This window comes from Drosophila ficusphila, unplaced genomic scaffold (genome assembly GCF_018152265.1).
Source record: "Drosophila ficusphila isolate 14025-0441.05 unplaced genomic scaffold, ASM1815226v1 contig_197, whole genome shotgun sequence".
NCBI classification, from domain to species: Eukaryota; Metazoa; Arthropoda; class Insecta; order Diptera; family Drosophilidae; genus Drosophila; species Drosophila ficusphila.
In genome coordinates, this window is record NW_025064091.1 from 4513579 (window position 1) to 4527441 (window position 13863).

The window sequence follows — 13863 nt, forward strand, 5'->3', positions numbered from 1 at the left end:
AAAAAAATAAAACTGAAGTCAGTTGGCGTAGGTAGGCGCGTGCGCACAATTTAACTAAAATGCGTCAAATGAATTCTCTAGAAACATTATGAAACTGTGACTTAGTGCTAGGCATTTTAAACTTAGGATTTAAAGAGGACTTAAGCATAACGTGGGTTGTCTACTTGGAGTTTTGGGTGTGCTGGTTGTCATGTGTTTTTGTTTTTGTTGTTTATGTGGTTGGGCTCCTTCTTCTTGTGGTTGTTAACATTAGCAAAGTTAAGTAACATAACTATAATAGGAATATTCATATATATATATATAAAACAATAGCAATACGATGTACTGACAATAAAGGATAACTATAGATAAAAAAAAAAAAATAGTTCCTTAAATAGTTTCTCCATTTCGGTTTTCCCTTCTTGTCGCATTTGTTAATACTATGCATCTGTGTGTGGTATTGTTTTGTTTTCTTTTTGGGATGGCGGCTGGTTTCGGTTGGTTATTTGTTGCTTCTGGGGGAGAGCGGCGCGTCCGGCGCTTACTATAAGTCCGTTAGAGTGCGCTTGGCACAATAACGTATGACCCCCACTCAGGCAACAACCGGCGGCGGAGCTATGCCAATTTGAGTGGCACTCGGTGCTCCGCCTGTTGCCACTGCTGATGCTGCTGCTGCCGCTGCCGCCGTTGATGTTCCAGCTGCTACCGCCGTCGCCTCTTCGGAGACCCCGTTCCCGCTGTAGCTACCGCTACTGCTACAGTGCATCGTCGTGATATTGACCGCACTGTTCCCCGCCTGCCGCCTATTCGCTGTCGTCGTGCTTGTAGCATTACTGCTAGTTGTGGTGTCCACCGTTGCCTCCGGAGCGGTTGGCAGTGATGATACGGATGCCATAGTTGCCTTTGGACTGGGCGACGCCGCCGGCGAGAGCGCAAGTCCTCCGTTGGTCGTCAGGCTTGGGCTCGGTACCGGGCTGTCATCTGTGCTGGTGGACATGAGGGCCTCCGCGGCTGGGGGGAACAACGGTGGCAGCCGCGGCGACCGACGCCGAAGGTTGCCGCTTGGCAGGCTTCGTACGGGCACAGGGCACACAGAACATGGCGGCATGCTCGCGCAGCTTCGTCAAATGGTCGAGGCGGTACTCGTGCACCCATTTCAGCCGTTTGCTCCGAGGCGACGTCTTCGAGCGTTCTCCGTTGGGTGAGGGACCTCCTGACAGGGCGGCCATTTGGGGCAGTCCCTCGGGTCGAGTGGCTCCGCATCGCATGCACACGCAACAGCGTTCACAACTCCAACGTCCTGAAATTTTAATAGTTGGTGTTTTAGTTACACAAAAGGTTTCACATTCTTCACATTCACAACTATGATCATAAATGACACTCAAACTGCATATGTTAAATAAGGGTTAACTGCTTCACGTCAACACAAGTATAAATTATAAAACATACCGTCTGGCACCGTCCTGAGGCCCAGGCAGTAGATGTGATAGCCTCGGTCGCACTGCTCGCAATACAGCATCTTTCCCGGCCGCTGACTGCTCCGGCACTTGATGCAGCACTTGCAGCCTGCGCACTGCCAGTTGTAGTTCCGAACGCGGCTCACCATTCGCTGAGGCATCTCAATGCAGCTCGGATGGACTGAAAGAAAATATAAAATATATTTAAATACACTTAGGTGCGAGGAATGGGGAATAACCTACCGCGTCTTCGGCAACTATAGCAGCGGATAAAGGCCTCCGGCATGTCTCTAGCATTGCGATGCTGGCTGCGCAGACAGACACCACAATTGGACAGCAGGGCCGACTGCGAAGAGTCGTTTCCTTCCTCGTCCTCGCTGCCAGCTCCACTCGAGGCACCCGTTGAACTGCAGCAGCTCGAACTGCTGCTAAAGTCGCTTTCATCACCGCTATCCTGCAATATAAAATGAAAGAGATTTTGAATGTGATAGGATGAACTTTTTTTTGAACAACTAACTTATGAAGATCTATCGTTTTTATCTAAGCCCAACCTCACTAGATCCGCCCGACTCACCGTATCACTGCTGCTGCCGTTGCCGCTGGACGCGGATGAGGCCGACTGGGTGGAGGAGTCACTCGAATTGCTGGCCGTGCGCACCTTGTCCGTCTGCTGGCGCGTCGATCGTCTGCTGCGTCGCGCGGGCGCCGCCCCCGCAACCGTTTCGCCTTTTAGCGCAGGCTGATCTTGCTCCAAATCTTTAGTTGCTGTTTCCTCACTGCCAGTGGCCTCGATGCCGTTGTCACGCTGAAGGATATGCGTTTCCAGCTCAGTCCGCGGTTTGTCCAGCGCAGTATCGATTGGATAAGCTCTGCAGAAGGGAATTGATTTATAACAGGTCAAAATAAGAACTTAAAAATGAAACTTACCTCAGTTCGGCGGCCTCGAACTGGCGGTAGAGCAGCGAGAACTGATCCGGCACTACTGTGACTGGATAGGCGTAGTCCGAGTGCTGGAATGCCTCGTCGTAGACGCGGGGCGGCACAAGAGTGGGCGGGACTGGAATATTTTCCGCCTCGGCCGCTGCCCGCACCACACTCGCAATGGAGCGCTGGAGACGGGTGCAGCTGGGCGCGGTCCTTTGCTGCGGCTGGTTCATGGTGAACGTCTGCAGATCCAGGCAAACCAGGCGTTCGTCCTTGCGGCTGTACAGTAAAGTTTATTAATTAAAAATGCGAAATCAATGCTTGATTTATACTCACGTCTTGTTGAAGTAGACATTCCATTTGCTAGTCGAAAGCATGGCACGATCTCGCGCTTGTAGACCTTTTCCGGCACCGACTGTTAATCCCAGCGCCTTCTGCTTGGCCTCGATCTCTCGCAAGTGCTTCTGACGAATGTACTCCTTGTACTCCTCATACTTGTCGTAGAAATCTGCGTACATGATGTCCAGAATGTCGGAGGCCCAGACAGCCGTGATGCCCAGGTCGCACATCCTTTCGCTGACCAAACCCTTCTCCTGCAGCCAATTGCGCTCCTCCATGTCGACAGCCCGGCGTGGCAGATCGGGGTATTTGCGCTTAAAGCTGGTGATCCCCAGATAGAGGGCCACCTGCTCCTGGATCATGAATGTGTCGCGGTTCTTTGAGGGACAACAGCCTTTGGGCGGAGGCCAATCGTATTCTGCAATGCTGGAGGCGGTGTAGTCCGTGCTGCAATCGATTATAGGGTTAGAACTCAACGGCAAATTGATGGTTAATAACAGGATACACTTACTCTTCGGCCACGCAGATTTCCATTTTCTTTTTCTTTGGACGTTTTAGCGCAGAGCCCAAAATAGCGTCAACGGACTGACCCTGATTCGAGTCGAGCATGCTCACATTGCTCACCATGGACGACTGGGACTCCTCGTTGTTGAGGAAGTCAGGTTGCCTGCAAAAGAGCAAGGGTTTTTTATTTCAGATATTGGGATGTTTAGATGGAACATACTTTTGCGGCGTTAGCGGGGGTTCCATTAGGCTGGACATTGACTGAATGCTGTTGCTCAGATCCGCACTCATACGGGTGTCCTCCTCAAACACTTGCGGCGACTTGATAAATAAAAGAAATAATACAAATTGTGAATTAAAAACTAAAATTATCCTTTCTAACTTCCTAAAACTAAATAATGTACGATTTTCCAATAGATCATTAAATTAAATTCGATCATCCTCGTATGGACATTCTCCCAGCTTAAAATGATAGTATCCAAACTTTAATTTATATAATATACATACAACCCCTGCTAATGTTTACCTCTTGGAAAATCTAAAATTTTTAAATATCCCTAAAAATCTTCTCCCTTCGCAAAAAACATTGCCTATTGCACATGTTTAAACATGCAGTAGCAAAAACCGACAAAGAGTTGCCAGCTCTCAGCGAAATGCACATACAAAGCTTCGATTGAGAGAGCTTGTATCACAGCGAGAGCCAGCGTGAGAGAGAGGAAGAGAAACGACAGCAACTGCAACAGCAGCAGCAGGTGTGGTGAAGGTGGACTACCACACACACAGGCGCACTCAAATGCGTTCGTGTGCGATTGGCGAGAGCCAAACAAAAACTTCAGCTGATTAAAATCGCAGGTGAAGCCAACAACAATCACAGCGACTGCGCTGCTCAGTTTCGCAGCTGCTTCTTTTTGCTCCCCATCCCCTTATGCATCGTACCGCCCGGTCGCCCCTCACACCTCCCCGCGGGCTCATCCGGTTGTGTTGTTGCTGCTTTTGCACTTACACTGGGCCGTTGGCATTGAATTCACGACATGGCGCGCGCCTTTGTTTTTAATTACGACACGTTAGCCCTAAGAGTGCATGTTGTGTGTATGGGTATGTGGGCAAAAATTTACGTAACGAAACATAAACAAGAAATCTGTGTTATTCATATTGCAAGCGTCAGTTAAATCATCAACTGTACTGACCATCTTCAACACGGCGCCCCACATTTGTGACAACGAAAACTAGCGATTAGCGACCGCCCAATCCTCTTGATCTCGCTACTCGCTATATGCGAATAACGGGTTATTATATCGGTTTTTTAAATCGTACACAAAATATCTTTTTTTTTTTTTTTTAATTCTAAACGGAGTCTCACTTACCGGACTAAACAGGCCTTTAAGTCTCTCGGGATCGGGCGTGTGCTTCAGGCCGCCCACACATCGCGGTCGACTCATGGCGATGGCCTTGGCCACCGCACTCGCTCCACGGCTCATCCGAGGCGCCCGAGGCTGTGCGTTGGGCGTGGTGGAGGAAATGCCTCCGGCGCTTCCAGACCGATCTGCCGAAGAAGAGCCTCTGCTGCGACCTCCGCGGGATCCCCGTCCACGACCGCGTCCTCGCGTGGGCGTCACCATCGAGAGCATGGGTGACGCAGCGGCAGATTCATCTACAAAGTAAACATTTTCCCTGTTATTCTGTTGTTCAAAAACAAAACCACTCTTGACTCACCGCCTGAATTATCCAGCGCACTATTATAGTTGTCCTCATCGTGCGAATCCGGCTGACTGCCGCCGGCACTGCCACCGCTAATGCTCGAGGGTCGCGGCGAGCGCAGCTGCTGGGTGGCCATGATCGAGGAGAAGTCGTTCGGCTGGAAGATGACATCGGGCAGCGGATCCGACGATGAAAGGATCGTCGCGGGCGGCAACATCGAACTGCTGCCACTCCCGCTGACCAACTGCTGGTTGGCGGCAGCGCCCGAGGAAGTCGATGAGCTGGACGAGCACATGGTCAGGTCGATTTGCGCGGTCAGAGCAAAGGACAAGCTGCTGTTATTGTTGTTGTTATTGTTATTATTGGACTCCGCCTCCAAGGGAATACCGAACGGAGCGATCGGCAGCTGCTGCTGGCTATGCATGGCATTCGCCTTGCTCTGACGCTTCCGCGTGGTCTTCGGCGTGGGCTGCAGGTTCGTGGTGGCATTCGCATTCGCGCTGGGATTGTGGATAGTCGAGCGCCGCGTTGTCCTCAACTGGCGGTGATCGCGACCCTTAGGCGTTTCCACCCCCGCGCCGGTTAGTTCTTCTTCGACCCTGGCATTTGGTTCACCCACAGCCGCAGCATTCTTCGGCGTCATGTCCGCCTGCTCCGGTCCCACGCTAACCATATCGATGGCCAGTCGCTTGCGCAGCAGCTGCACGCGTCGCGATTCCTGCGGCGTGGCTGGCTTGGGGGTTACAGCTCCAGGATCGGTTGTGCTCTGGTTCGGCTGGATCCTTTTGGGCCTGCCCCGTTTCTTGCCCGTGCTCGGCGCCGCTGACGTGGCAGTGGACGGCAGTTGAGCGGGCGGCGGCTGTTCCAGAGGATCCTGCTGTGCCTTAGCCTCCGCCGCCACTTCAGCCTCCGCCGCGGACAGGGCTCCATTCTGGTCGGGCGTTGGTATCATCGCTTGGTGCTGGCTTCCCGGAAACAGGGCATCCTCCAGTTCCGTGTTGAGAATCCGCTCGTGCTTCTGCTTTCGCGATCGATGTGAAGGTGGCAGCGACTGCAACGATTCGCTGCCGGGACTGGTGTTGCACTTTCTGGCGGGATCGTGACAATTCTGCGTCTGCTGGTCGTTCTCATCGTTGTCCAGACGTCGCTGCTTGCTGGGAGGTATCTGTGGAGGAATAGATGGCAACAATTAACAGCCATTCAATCTTAACTAATTACAAAACACCTACCCCACTGCTGGGAGATTCGTTGCCCTGGCTGCTGGTGCGCTTCAAGTGGTTCTCGTTGTTGTTGTCCAGCTCCTGATCCTCCTTGTGATTAGCCCCGTGATGGTTGTTCAGCAACGGGGCGTGATGGTGGTCCTCGTCCATGTAGGTGACCCTTGGACTGCCATCGGGCGTGTCCAGAATCTCGATGGATTCGATGATGGACTGCGTGTTATTTGCGGTGGCCAAGGGACCAGCAATTGATTCGCCTTCCGGCGCCACAACTGACCCACCACTGGCACTGCTCATGCCAACACCACCACCACCACCATTCGCCATCAGGCGCTCCGTTAGCTGGGGATACTTGCTCGACTTGCTCTTGGGCGTTGTGCCCGTGGCAAAACTCTTGGCCGGCGCGGTCAGTTGGCTGAGCAGGATGTTCGAATTGGGCGAGGCTGGTCCACTGCTGCCCACTCCGGTCTCGCTCATCCGCAGGCACTCGAGGAACAGGGGGTTCTGCTGCATAAAGTCGAGGGCTCCATGCGCTGGCGAAGAGCCCGGCGACGGGGACGAGGTCAGATCCACCATGTCAACAACGTTGTGCTGCGCTTGAGCCGCGGCCTTGTTAGCCTTAGTCGCAGCGCTCGTGATGCCATTGCTGGCGGCCAGTGGCGGTAGATTGTGAAAGATCTTCGGGTCGTGCTCCTTGGACAGCGAATCATCGATGACCATGTCGTCAGAGTTGCGACGCCCCTCGTCGGAGGCAGTGGCCGCCGCATCTGCATCCGGATCGGAGAAGCCGCAGAACTCCTGACTGCTGCTGTTCGACTCGCCGCCATTCGTCATCGGTGCGGGCGTGGAATTGGTTGGTGGGAGGACGACTGTTGGCTTCGCCACTGCCAGCTTGGAGGCCGCCGTCGGCAGCTTCTCCTCGAGCACCGCGCGCACCTTGTGCTTCGGCGAGCATAGGTTCTTAATGGTCAGCTTGGGCAGCGGCTGCAGCTGCTGCTGCTCCAGCTTGCCTCCCCCGCTGTTTCATCATCCAGCAAATCGATGGACTTGGTCTTGATCGTCAGCTTGGGTATGCTCTGCGCGTTGTTCAGGTCGTGCGTCATGATCACCGTATGCATGTGCTCCTGGCCACCGCCACCGCCGCCCGTCTTGATGGTTAACTTTGGTATTTGCTGCTGCTGGTGCGAGTGCGAGTGCTCCTCGCTGCTGCTGATGCAGCTGCTGCCGGCCAGCGTTGTCTTGATCATCAGCTTGGGCACCGTCTGCATCTCCGCCAGCGAGGAGGAGGACGACGACGAGGAGGAGGACGAGGCGGACGACGATGAGGCGGAGGCGGGCGAAAGGCTGGACAGGTGGGCATCGTTCTTGGCTGGCATCGCTGACTGGGCAACGCCCCCAACACCCACGGCCGCCGACGAGGAGCTTGAGTTTGAGCCGGAGGCAGCTGGATTCTCGGGCAGCTTGATCGTCAGCTTGGGCACCACACTGCCCACGCGCCGCTCGTTGGCCGCCCGGATGGTCAGCTTTGGCACGATGTGCGGTGTGTTCCGCAGGTGCTGACCCAGTGTGCTGGCCACCTCGTCCTCAGCGCATGACGACGAGCAGGATGAGGCGTCCGCATCGAAGGCGTCCTGCGGCTTGGCCACCAAGGCACCTTCGGCCAGCTGAATGCGCAGCGGCTCCACGCGCCTCTCGTCGCCCACCGCCGCCGTCTGAGATTCATTTGGGTTTGAGTTTGAGTTTGTGTTGGCGGCGATGGTGTGCTTGGACAGCTTCAGAATGATCTTGTGACCGTCCCGCTCCTCGCCCTCTACCTCCAGTGCCGTGGCAGCCATCTGTGCTGGTGGTCCTGAAGCTGCTGCTGCTGCTCCTTCTGCTGCTTCTCCGGATGCTGAGCTGGCCGATGCAGATGCTCCGGTGGTGCTTGGGGCATCGTCGCACGGCGTCGGCGGTTGTGGTTGCGTCGGCGGTGGCGACGCTGTGGTGCTGGTTATATGACCGGGCTGATTGTGCTGGTGCTGCAGTGCCTCCTCACGATGATGGCGATGGTGATGCTGCTGCTGCTGCTGTGGCTCCCGCTCCTGATCCCGATCCCGCTCCCGATTCCTATCCCGATCCCGATCCGCATTCAACTGTTGCTGATCTCGCTGCGCTGGCGACGATGTGGAGCTAACCCGCTGCTCCTCCTCGCTCGTGCTGCTCGCTGCCACTGACTTTGAGTTTGAGGAATTCGAATTGGAGTTCGACTGGTGGCGACCGGCTGCTGCTCCTCCCGATGATCCCGCTGTGGACGTGGCGGCTGACGTTTCTACCGCTATTCCCGTTTCCGATCCTGATGACGATGTCGCTGCTACCATCTGCTGCTGACGTAAATCATTCATTGCTAGTTTCGATTGTCCAGTGGCCGCCAGCCTGGAAAAAGTGAAGCAAAGGAAATTTACAAGTTTTATTACAGGGTGTAAAAAAACATGAATAATATCAGGTGTTCTATTAATTGAATATCATTGAAATTCTCTGCATGATATAGAGAATTTGTTTTCAACCTAACAATTGGAAATAATAGTAGTAGTAGTGTTAACTTATATTCACAAGATGGAATATCTTTGAGATGTTTTAAAAGGTTGGGATATCTGATCTTTCCAGACGCTAAAGGTATGTCTCTTCTTAATTTTCATACAAATCTTCTTAAACACGACAAACAGGAAAACACATATAATATGGACAAACTAAAGGAAATATCTGTAATCGACGGAGTAGTACATGTTATTCAAAGTTCAAATCCGAATATTTAAATTATTATTTGGGTGTGTAGATTATCTATACATTATATATGGCCGTATAGGGAATAAATAAAGGCGCAATGCAGGGTTCGTATACAGAACAGTTATGTGGCATATAGGACAAAAGGCATCCCTAATTGAATCCTAGTCATATCTATCTATATCTACACAATTGTTGTGTATAATTACCGCCCCAAGGGATGGATTTTTGTTTAGATTGAGAAGAGACAAATTCAAAAGGGGAACGACCGACACACACACATTTCTACACAAACCAACACTCACACTTCCATGCTTTGGAGTCCGATAGAAAACGAAAATTGAATCAAAGCCGGGCAAAGTTAGAGATCTAATTTTAGCACATGTTTAAAATGTATTACTTCGCATTTACATCCAAGATTAAAGCAATTCACCCAGATATATTAATAGGGATTCTCTGGATTCCAAGATGCGGGGATAATCTATTGGTCAAAATTGCCGCGAAAACTCCAAGCTAAATAACAACAACAACACTTAATAAATAATAAGCGCTACAAACATGCGCACACAGCTGTCGAGAATGGGGGAAAGATGAGGATGAAGCGGAATGGCGGAGAGCGCTGAAGAGCGGCGAATCAGAGGAATGGGCAAATGCTGAGAAAGCCGCGCCGCCACGAAGAATATGACCTGTGTTTTTTTTTGCTTTTAGTGTGTGTGTTGGCAACACTGTCGCGCGCACTACCGCGAATTCACCACACTATCTTGCGATTCCACCACAGAGGCAGTCGCCGCTGCATGGAGAAAATACACACACACACTTACACAAGTGCAAGCTATCACACGCATATGCGGGTTGGCCTCAGAAATGTACATGTATTTAACTGGCCGAAATGCAAGCATCTATTGCAATGCTTATTATATACGATATTTAGCGCAACATCAACAATCAGCGCTAAAAACCGAAAACGACGCCGAAGCCCTTACCCAACAACAAGAAAAACAACAAACGAAGAGGCAGCGGCAAGCAAAACGGACGGCAAACTCACCATGCGGCAAAGTCGTCGCTCAGAGTCAGACAAAAGAAGATGGAGTAAAAGAGCGCCTGCTTTTGCTTTTGATATTGCTTAGGCTTTTGATTTGCGTGCACAATTCGCGATTCGAGTTGTTTGCTGGTGGCATTGGCATGCTCATATTTCTATATTCCCGATGCTGTTGCTTAGGATGCACTTTGACTGCTGTTGTGTCTTGGGCGAGAGATAAAACACATTTTTTTCTTTCGAAGCCACTCTCGACCGCAGTAGGCACGCACGCACACACTGCCAGCGCCACAACCACACACAGACGCACACACACGTTCAGAGCACACACACAGAGGCAGAAGCGGACCCACACACACGCAGATACACCAACACAGTAACAAGCGCAACGAGCGCTCTCGGTTGCCGTTGTCCCACTTTCCGTGTATTGGTTTCGTTTCGTACACTTTTCCACGCACTTTTAACGATTCGGTACAGCAAAAAAGGGACACAACGCATTTAAAGCTCGCAAACCTCAAAAAAATATCGTCCTCGAGTCGATGGGCCGCACGCACGATTCATACACGCAGACTATGTTCGGCGCGCGTCGAACGTTCTTATGAATTCATTATTAAACGGTATGCTCTGCTTCTCCTGTCTGCTTATGTTTTTTTCTTTTCGATATTCCGAGGTACTCGTCACGACAAATGAAAATCAGTGTGACCGTCGCCACGGTGCGAGCTTATCCCACGTACTGTGGAAAAGATCCTAAAAAACGCCACTATCCGGGACATCTTAGCGAAGTTCCGAACCAGGATCGGCGTCGTATACGCCTAGGGAATACTTTAACCAGGTTTTAATTTCCTAAAATTTACCAACATTACCAAACATTACACCTGGTCTAGAACATGAGTTCGTTTCTTTTTAAATGAATAATATTATCTAAGAATCTGCATTAAAACCAATAAAGTCCAATGAGGCTGCACTCTTGGGTATTTAACTATTAGAAAAATCAGATTCTAATGTGGCATACCTATATACGTTTGAAGTGAAAGGCTTTAATAAACTATATTATTAGTTTTTTTTTTGTTAGTTTTGGGTCGCTTTTTTTAATATTTATTATAAAACTGCTTTCCAAATTTATGAAAAATGAGCTTGCAGAAAACTGACCAAAACCACTTTTAAGTCCACCACTTTTGTGATATACTCTCTATTTTAAAGTGCCGTACCTAAACTGCATTATTAGTTTATTTTCAAATTTTTCAGTCAATTTTTTCGAATTTTTTAAAGCAACTCCTTTCCAAATTTCCGAAAAGTGGAATTGCTGATTTTTTTTTAAATTTTTGTATGATGTGATTAGTGTTAATAGTTGTTTGGATACTTTGGCGGCTACCGCAAGCTTGCAAGTCGATAGTTGACCAATTCGATATATCAAATTCCTCAAATAGGTGTCGATATAATCGCGAGTGGTAGCCCCATCCCTATATCTGCTTTGCTTGTTTTCTTTTCTTTTACAATACAAAACCAATACGTTTAGAATTAGTAAGTATCCTTGCAGGTCAATTTGCAAGCCATAACAAGCGTATGCCCTAATTGAGTTCTGAAGCACCCAGGCAAACGGTGAAATCCAAATATTTGCAAGCCTTTAAGATACTAAAAGAAGAAGCCAATTTTTCGCGATGAGTGCACAACCAAGTCCGCTTATGAATCCCCAGCAGCAACAACAACAGCAACAGCAGCAGCAACAACAACAACAACAGCAGCAGCAGCAGCAACAACAACAACAACAGCAGCAGCAGAGTGAGCAGGAGAAGGTAAATCACAATCGGGACACCCAACCGCACGCAAACGCTCTAACTCACTCTAATTCTGGCCAGGTGTACCAATGGATCAACGAGCTGGCCCACCCGGAAACGCGCGAAACCGCACTTCTCGAGCTGAGCAAAAAACGGGAGACCGACCTGGCACCCATGCTGTGGAACAGCTTTGGCACAGCCTGCGCCCTGCTGCAGGAGATTGTCAATATATATCCCTCGATAACGCCGCCTACGCTGACGGCTCACCAATCGAATCGCGTTTGCAACGCTCTGGCCTTGCTGCAGTGCGTCGCCTCGCACCCGGAAACGCGTACGGCCTTCCTGCAGGCCCAAATACCACTCTACTTATACCCTTTCTTGTCCACCACCTCGAAGACCAGACCTTTTGAGTACCTGCGCCTGACCAGTCTGGGCGTCATTGGAGCACTAGTCAAGGTGGGCTTAAGGCCGTTAGAAAACGAGGAAATTGTGTTCATTTTACCATTTCTTCCCGCAGACCGATGAACAAGAGGTAATCACTTTTCTACTGACCACTGAGATTGTGCCGCTTTGCCTCAGCATCATGGACAGCGGATCGGAGTTGAGCAAGACTGTGGCCACCTTTATTATCCAGAAGATATTGCTTGATGAGTCCGGGTTGTCTTACATATGCCAGACTTACGAACGCTTCTCCCATGTGGCCATTACTTTGGTAGGTTTTCCTTTTCCCGTCTCGTACAAAATTTACTAAGCATATTCACCGATTTTAGGGCAAAATGGTCATCCAATTGGCAAAAGATCCTTGCGCTCGTCTGCTCAAGCATGTGGTGCGCTGCTATTTGCGACTTTCGGACAACACTCGGTATGTATTGGTAAACCTTCAAGGTACGATGCATATTCGCTTTGTAAACTAACCGCTTTTTATTCCCACAGCGCTCGCAAGGCACTTGGCCAATGTTTGCCCGACCAACTACGAGATGGAACCTTTGCGCTGTGCCTGCAGGACGACAAGTCAACCAAACAGTGGCTGCAGATGCTACTCAAGAATCTGGAACTTGGCGCCACACCGCAACAGATCGGCATGTCGCCGCTGGGCTCCTAGAAAGTGGACGCCACAGACTCTCCCGATCCGCGCTATTTCAAGTATTGCTTAGACATCTGCAAGACCCTGTCATCCTTGAGACTTTGCAAGTCATATCTATAAGTGATTCCCATTTGCTAGTTATCTGCTCGACCGAATATTATGATAAACTAGCACGAGATTGCCTGAGTTTAACCTAAGCAGAGCTGTAATATAAAATTCTAATATACTACCGATAAAGTTATGTTAATACTAAGTTCGTCACTGATAGAAAATAAAGAACCTCAAGCAGACGATAAGAAATTTTCAGTTCTAGGGCATTGTGTGAAGTTTGCATTAAAGGTAACAATAAATCCCAGAGACTAAACATTTTTGAGCACATATGGCATTGGATAATAATTTGGTTTTTTTTTATATGTATATTTATTATCTTATATATAACTGCATAAATAGAACCAGGTTTGTTAATTAATTTAGTTTTGATTACTACTGTATATTTAATACTTTAAAAACCTCTCACATTTTAAGTGAAGAACCAAACCTATTTGTGTATAAATAAAATTCTAAACAGAGTATTTCCCAGTAAAGAAAAAATATTGACTAATCTTCGCTATAAACAAAGAATTATGTACATTAACATGTAAACAAAGTCGTTGACTATGCGCCAAAAGCTGAAAATAGGCCCTGCATCTCCTCGTTCCCTCTCGCTCTTGTGCACGCACGCCAACCTAAAGCTATCTCGCTCTAAGCCATTTTGGGTTGCACACCTTTCACACCTTAAACAAAAAAAGGAAAACCGCAATACCCAATAAAAAGCGTTATATTGCAGTAACGGCAAAACACACATTCAAATGCATATAATATGGACACTCATATACAGCTTGCAATAATTTCAATTACAACAAGTTACAATATACACACACATGGAATAAACATTAACATCCGCAGCCAAAAATTGACTCCTTGAACTGGAACCGCCTTATAGAGGCTCTGAAACTGTCTTGTTTTAGAAGTCCTAGCACACAGGTCCACTTAGCATACTTAGCAATAGTCGGTGCGATGAAAAAGAGGGGGCGTTAAACAAAAAAGAAAA

The 13863-nt window shown here is 49.4% G+C and overlaps 2 protein-coding genes across 2 annotated transcripts; one reads left to right on the plus strand and one right to left on the minus strand.

Annotated features, from left to right (window-relative positions):
* Positions 1-22: 22 nt before the first annotated feature.
* Positions 23-10621, minus strand: LOC108097554 (supporter of activation of yellow protein). The gene is given in 14 exon segments (XM_017199919.2): positions 23-994; positions 996-1279; positions 1429-1617; positions 1680-1890; positions 2011-2305; positions 2364-2639; positions 2697-3146; positions 3211-3366; positions 3424-3524; positions 4568-4854; positions 4917-6066; positions 6131-7129; positions 7132-8530; positions 9924-10621. Coding segments are annotated over 13 exon segments (6189 nt in total). The 5' UTR covers positions 8500-8530; positions 9924-10621; the 3' UTR covers positions 23-571.
* A 717-nt stretch (positions 10622-11338) lies between these two features.
* Positions 11339-13063, plus strand: LOC108097765 (CCR4-NOT transcription complex subunit 9). The gene is made up of 6 exons (XM_017200288.1): positions 11339-11435; positions 11500-11707; positions 11771-12145; positions 12207-12401; positions 12460-12551; positions 12623-13063. The coding sequence occupies exons 2-6, from the start codon at positions 11573-11575 to the stop codon at positions 12789-12791; spliced, it is 966 nt and encodes a 321-aa protein (XP_017055777.1). The 5' UTR covers positions 11339-11435; positions 11500-11572; the 3' UTR covers positions 12792-13063.
* The last annotated feature ends 800 nt before the right edge of the window (positions 13064-13863 follow it).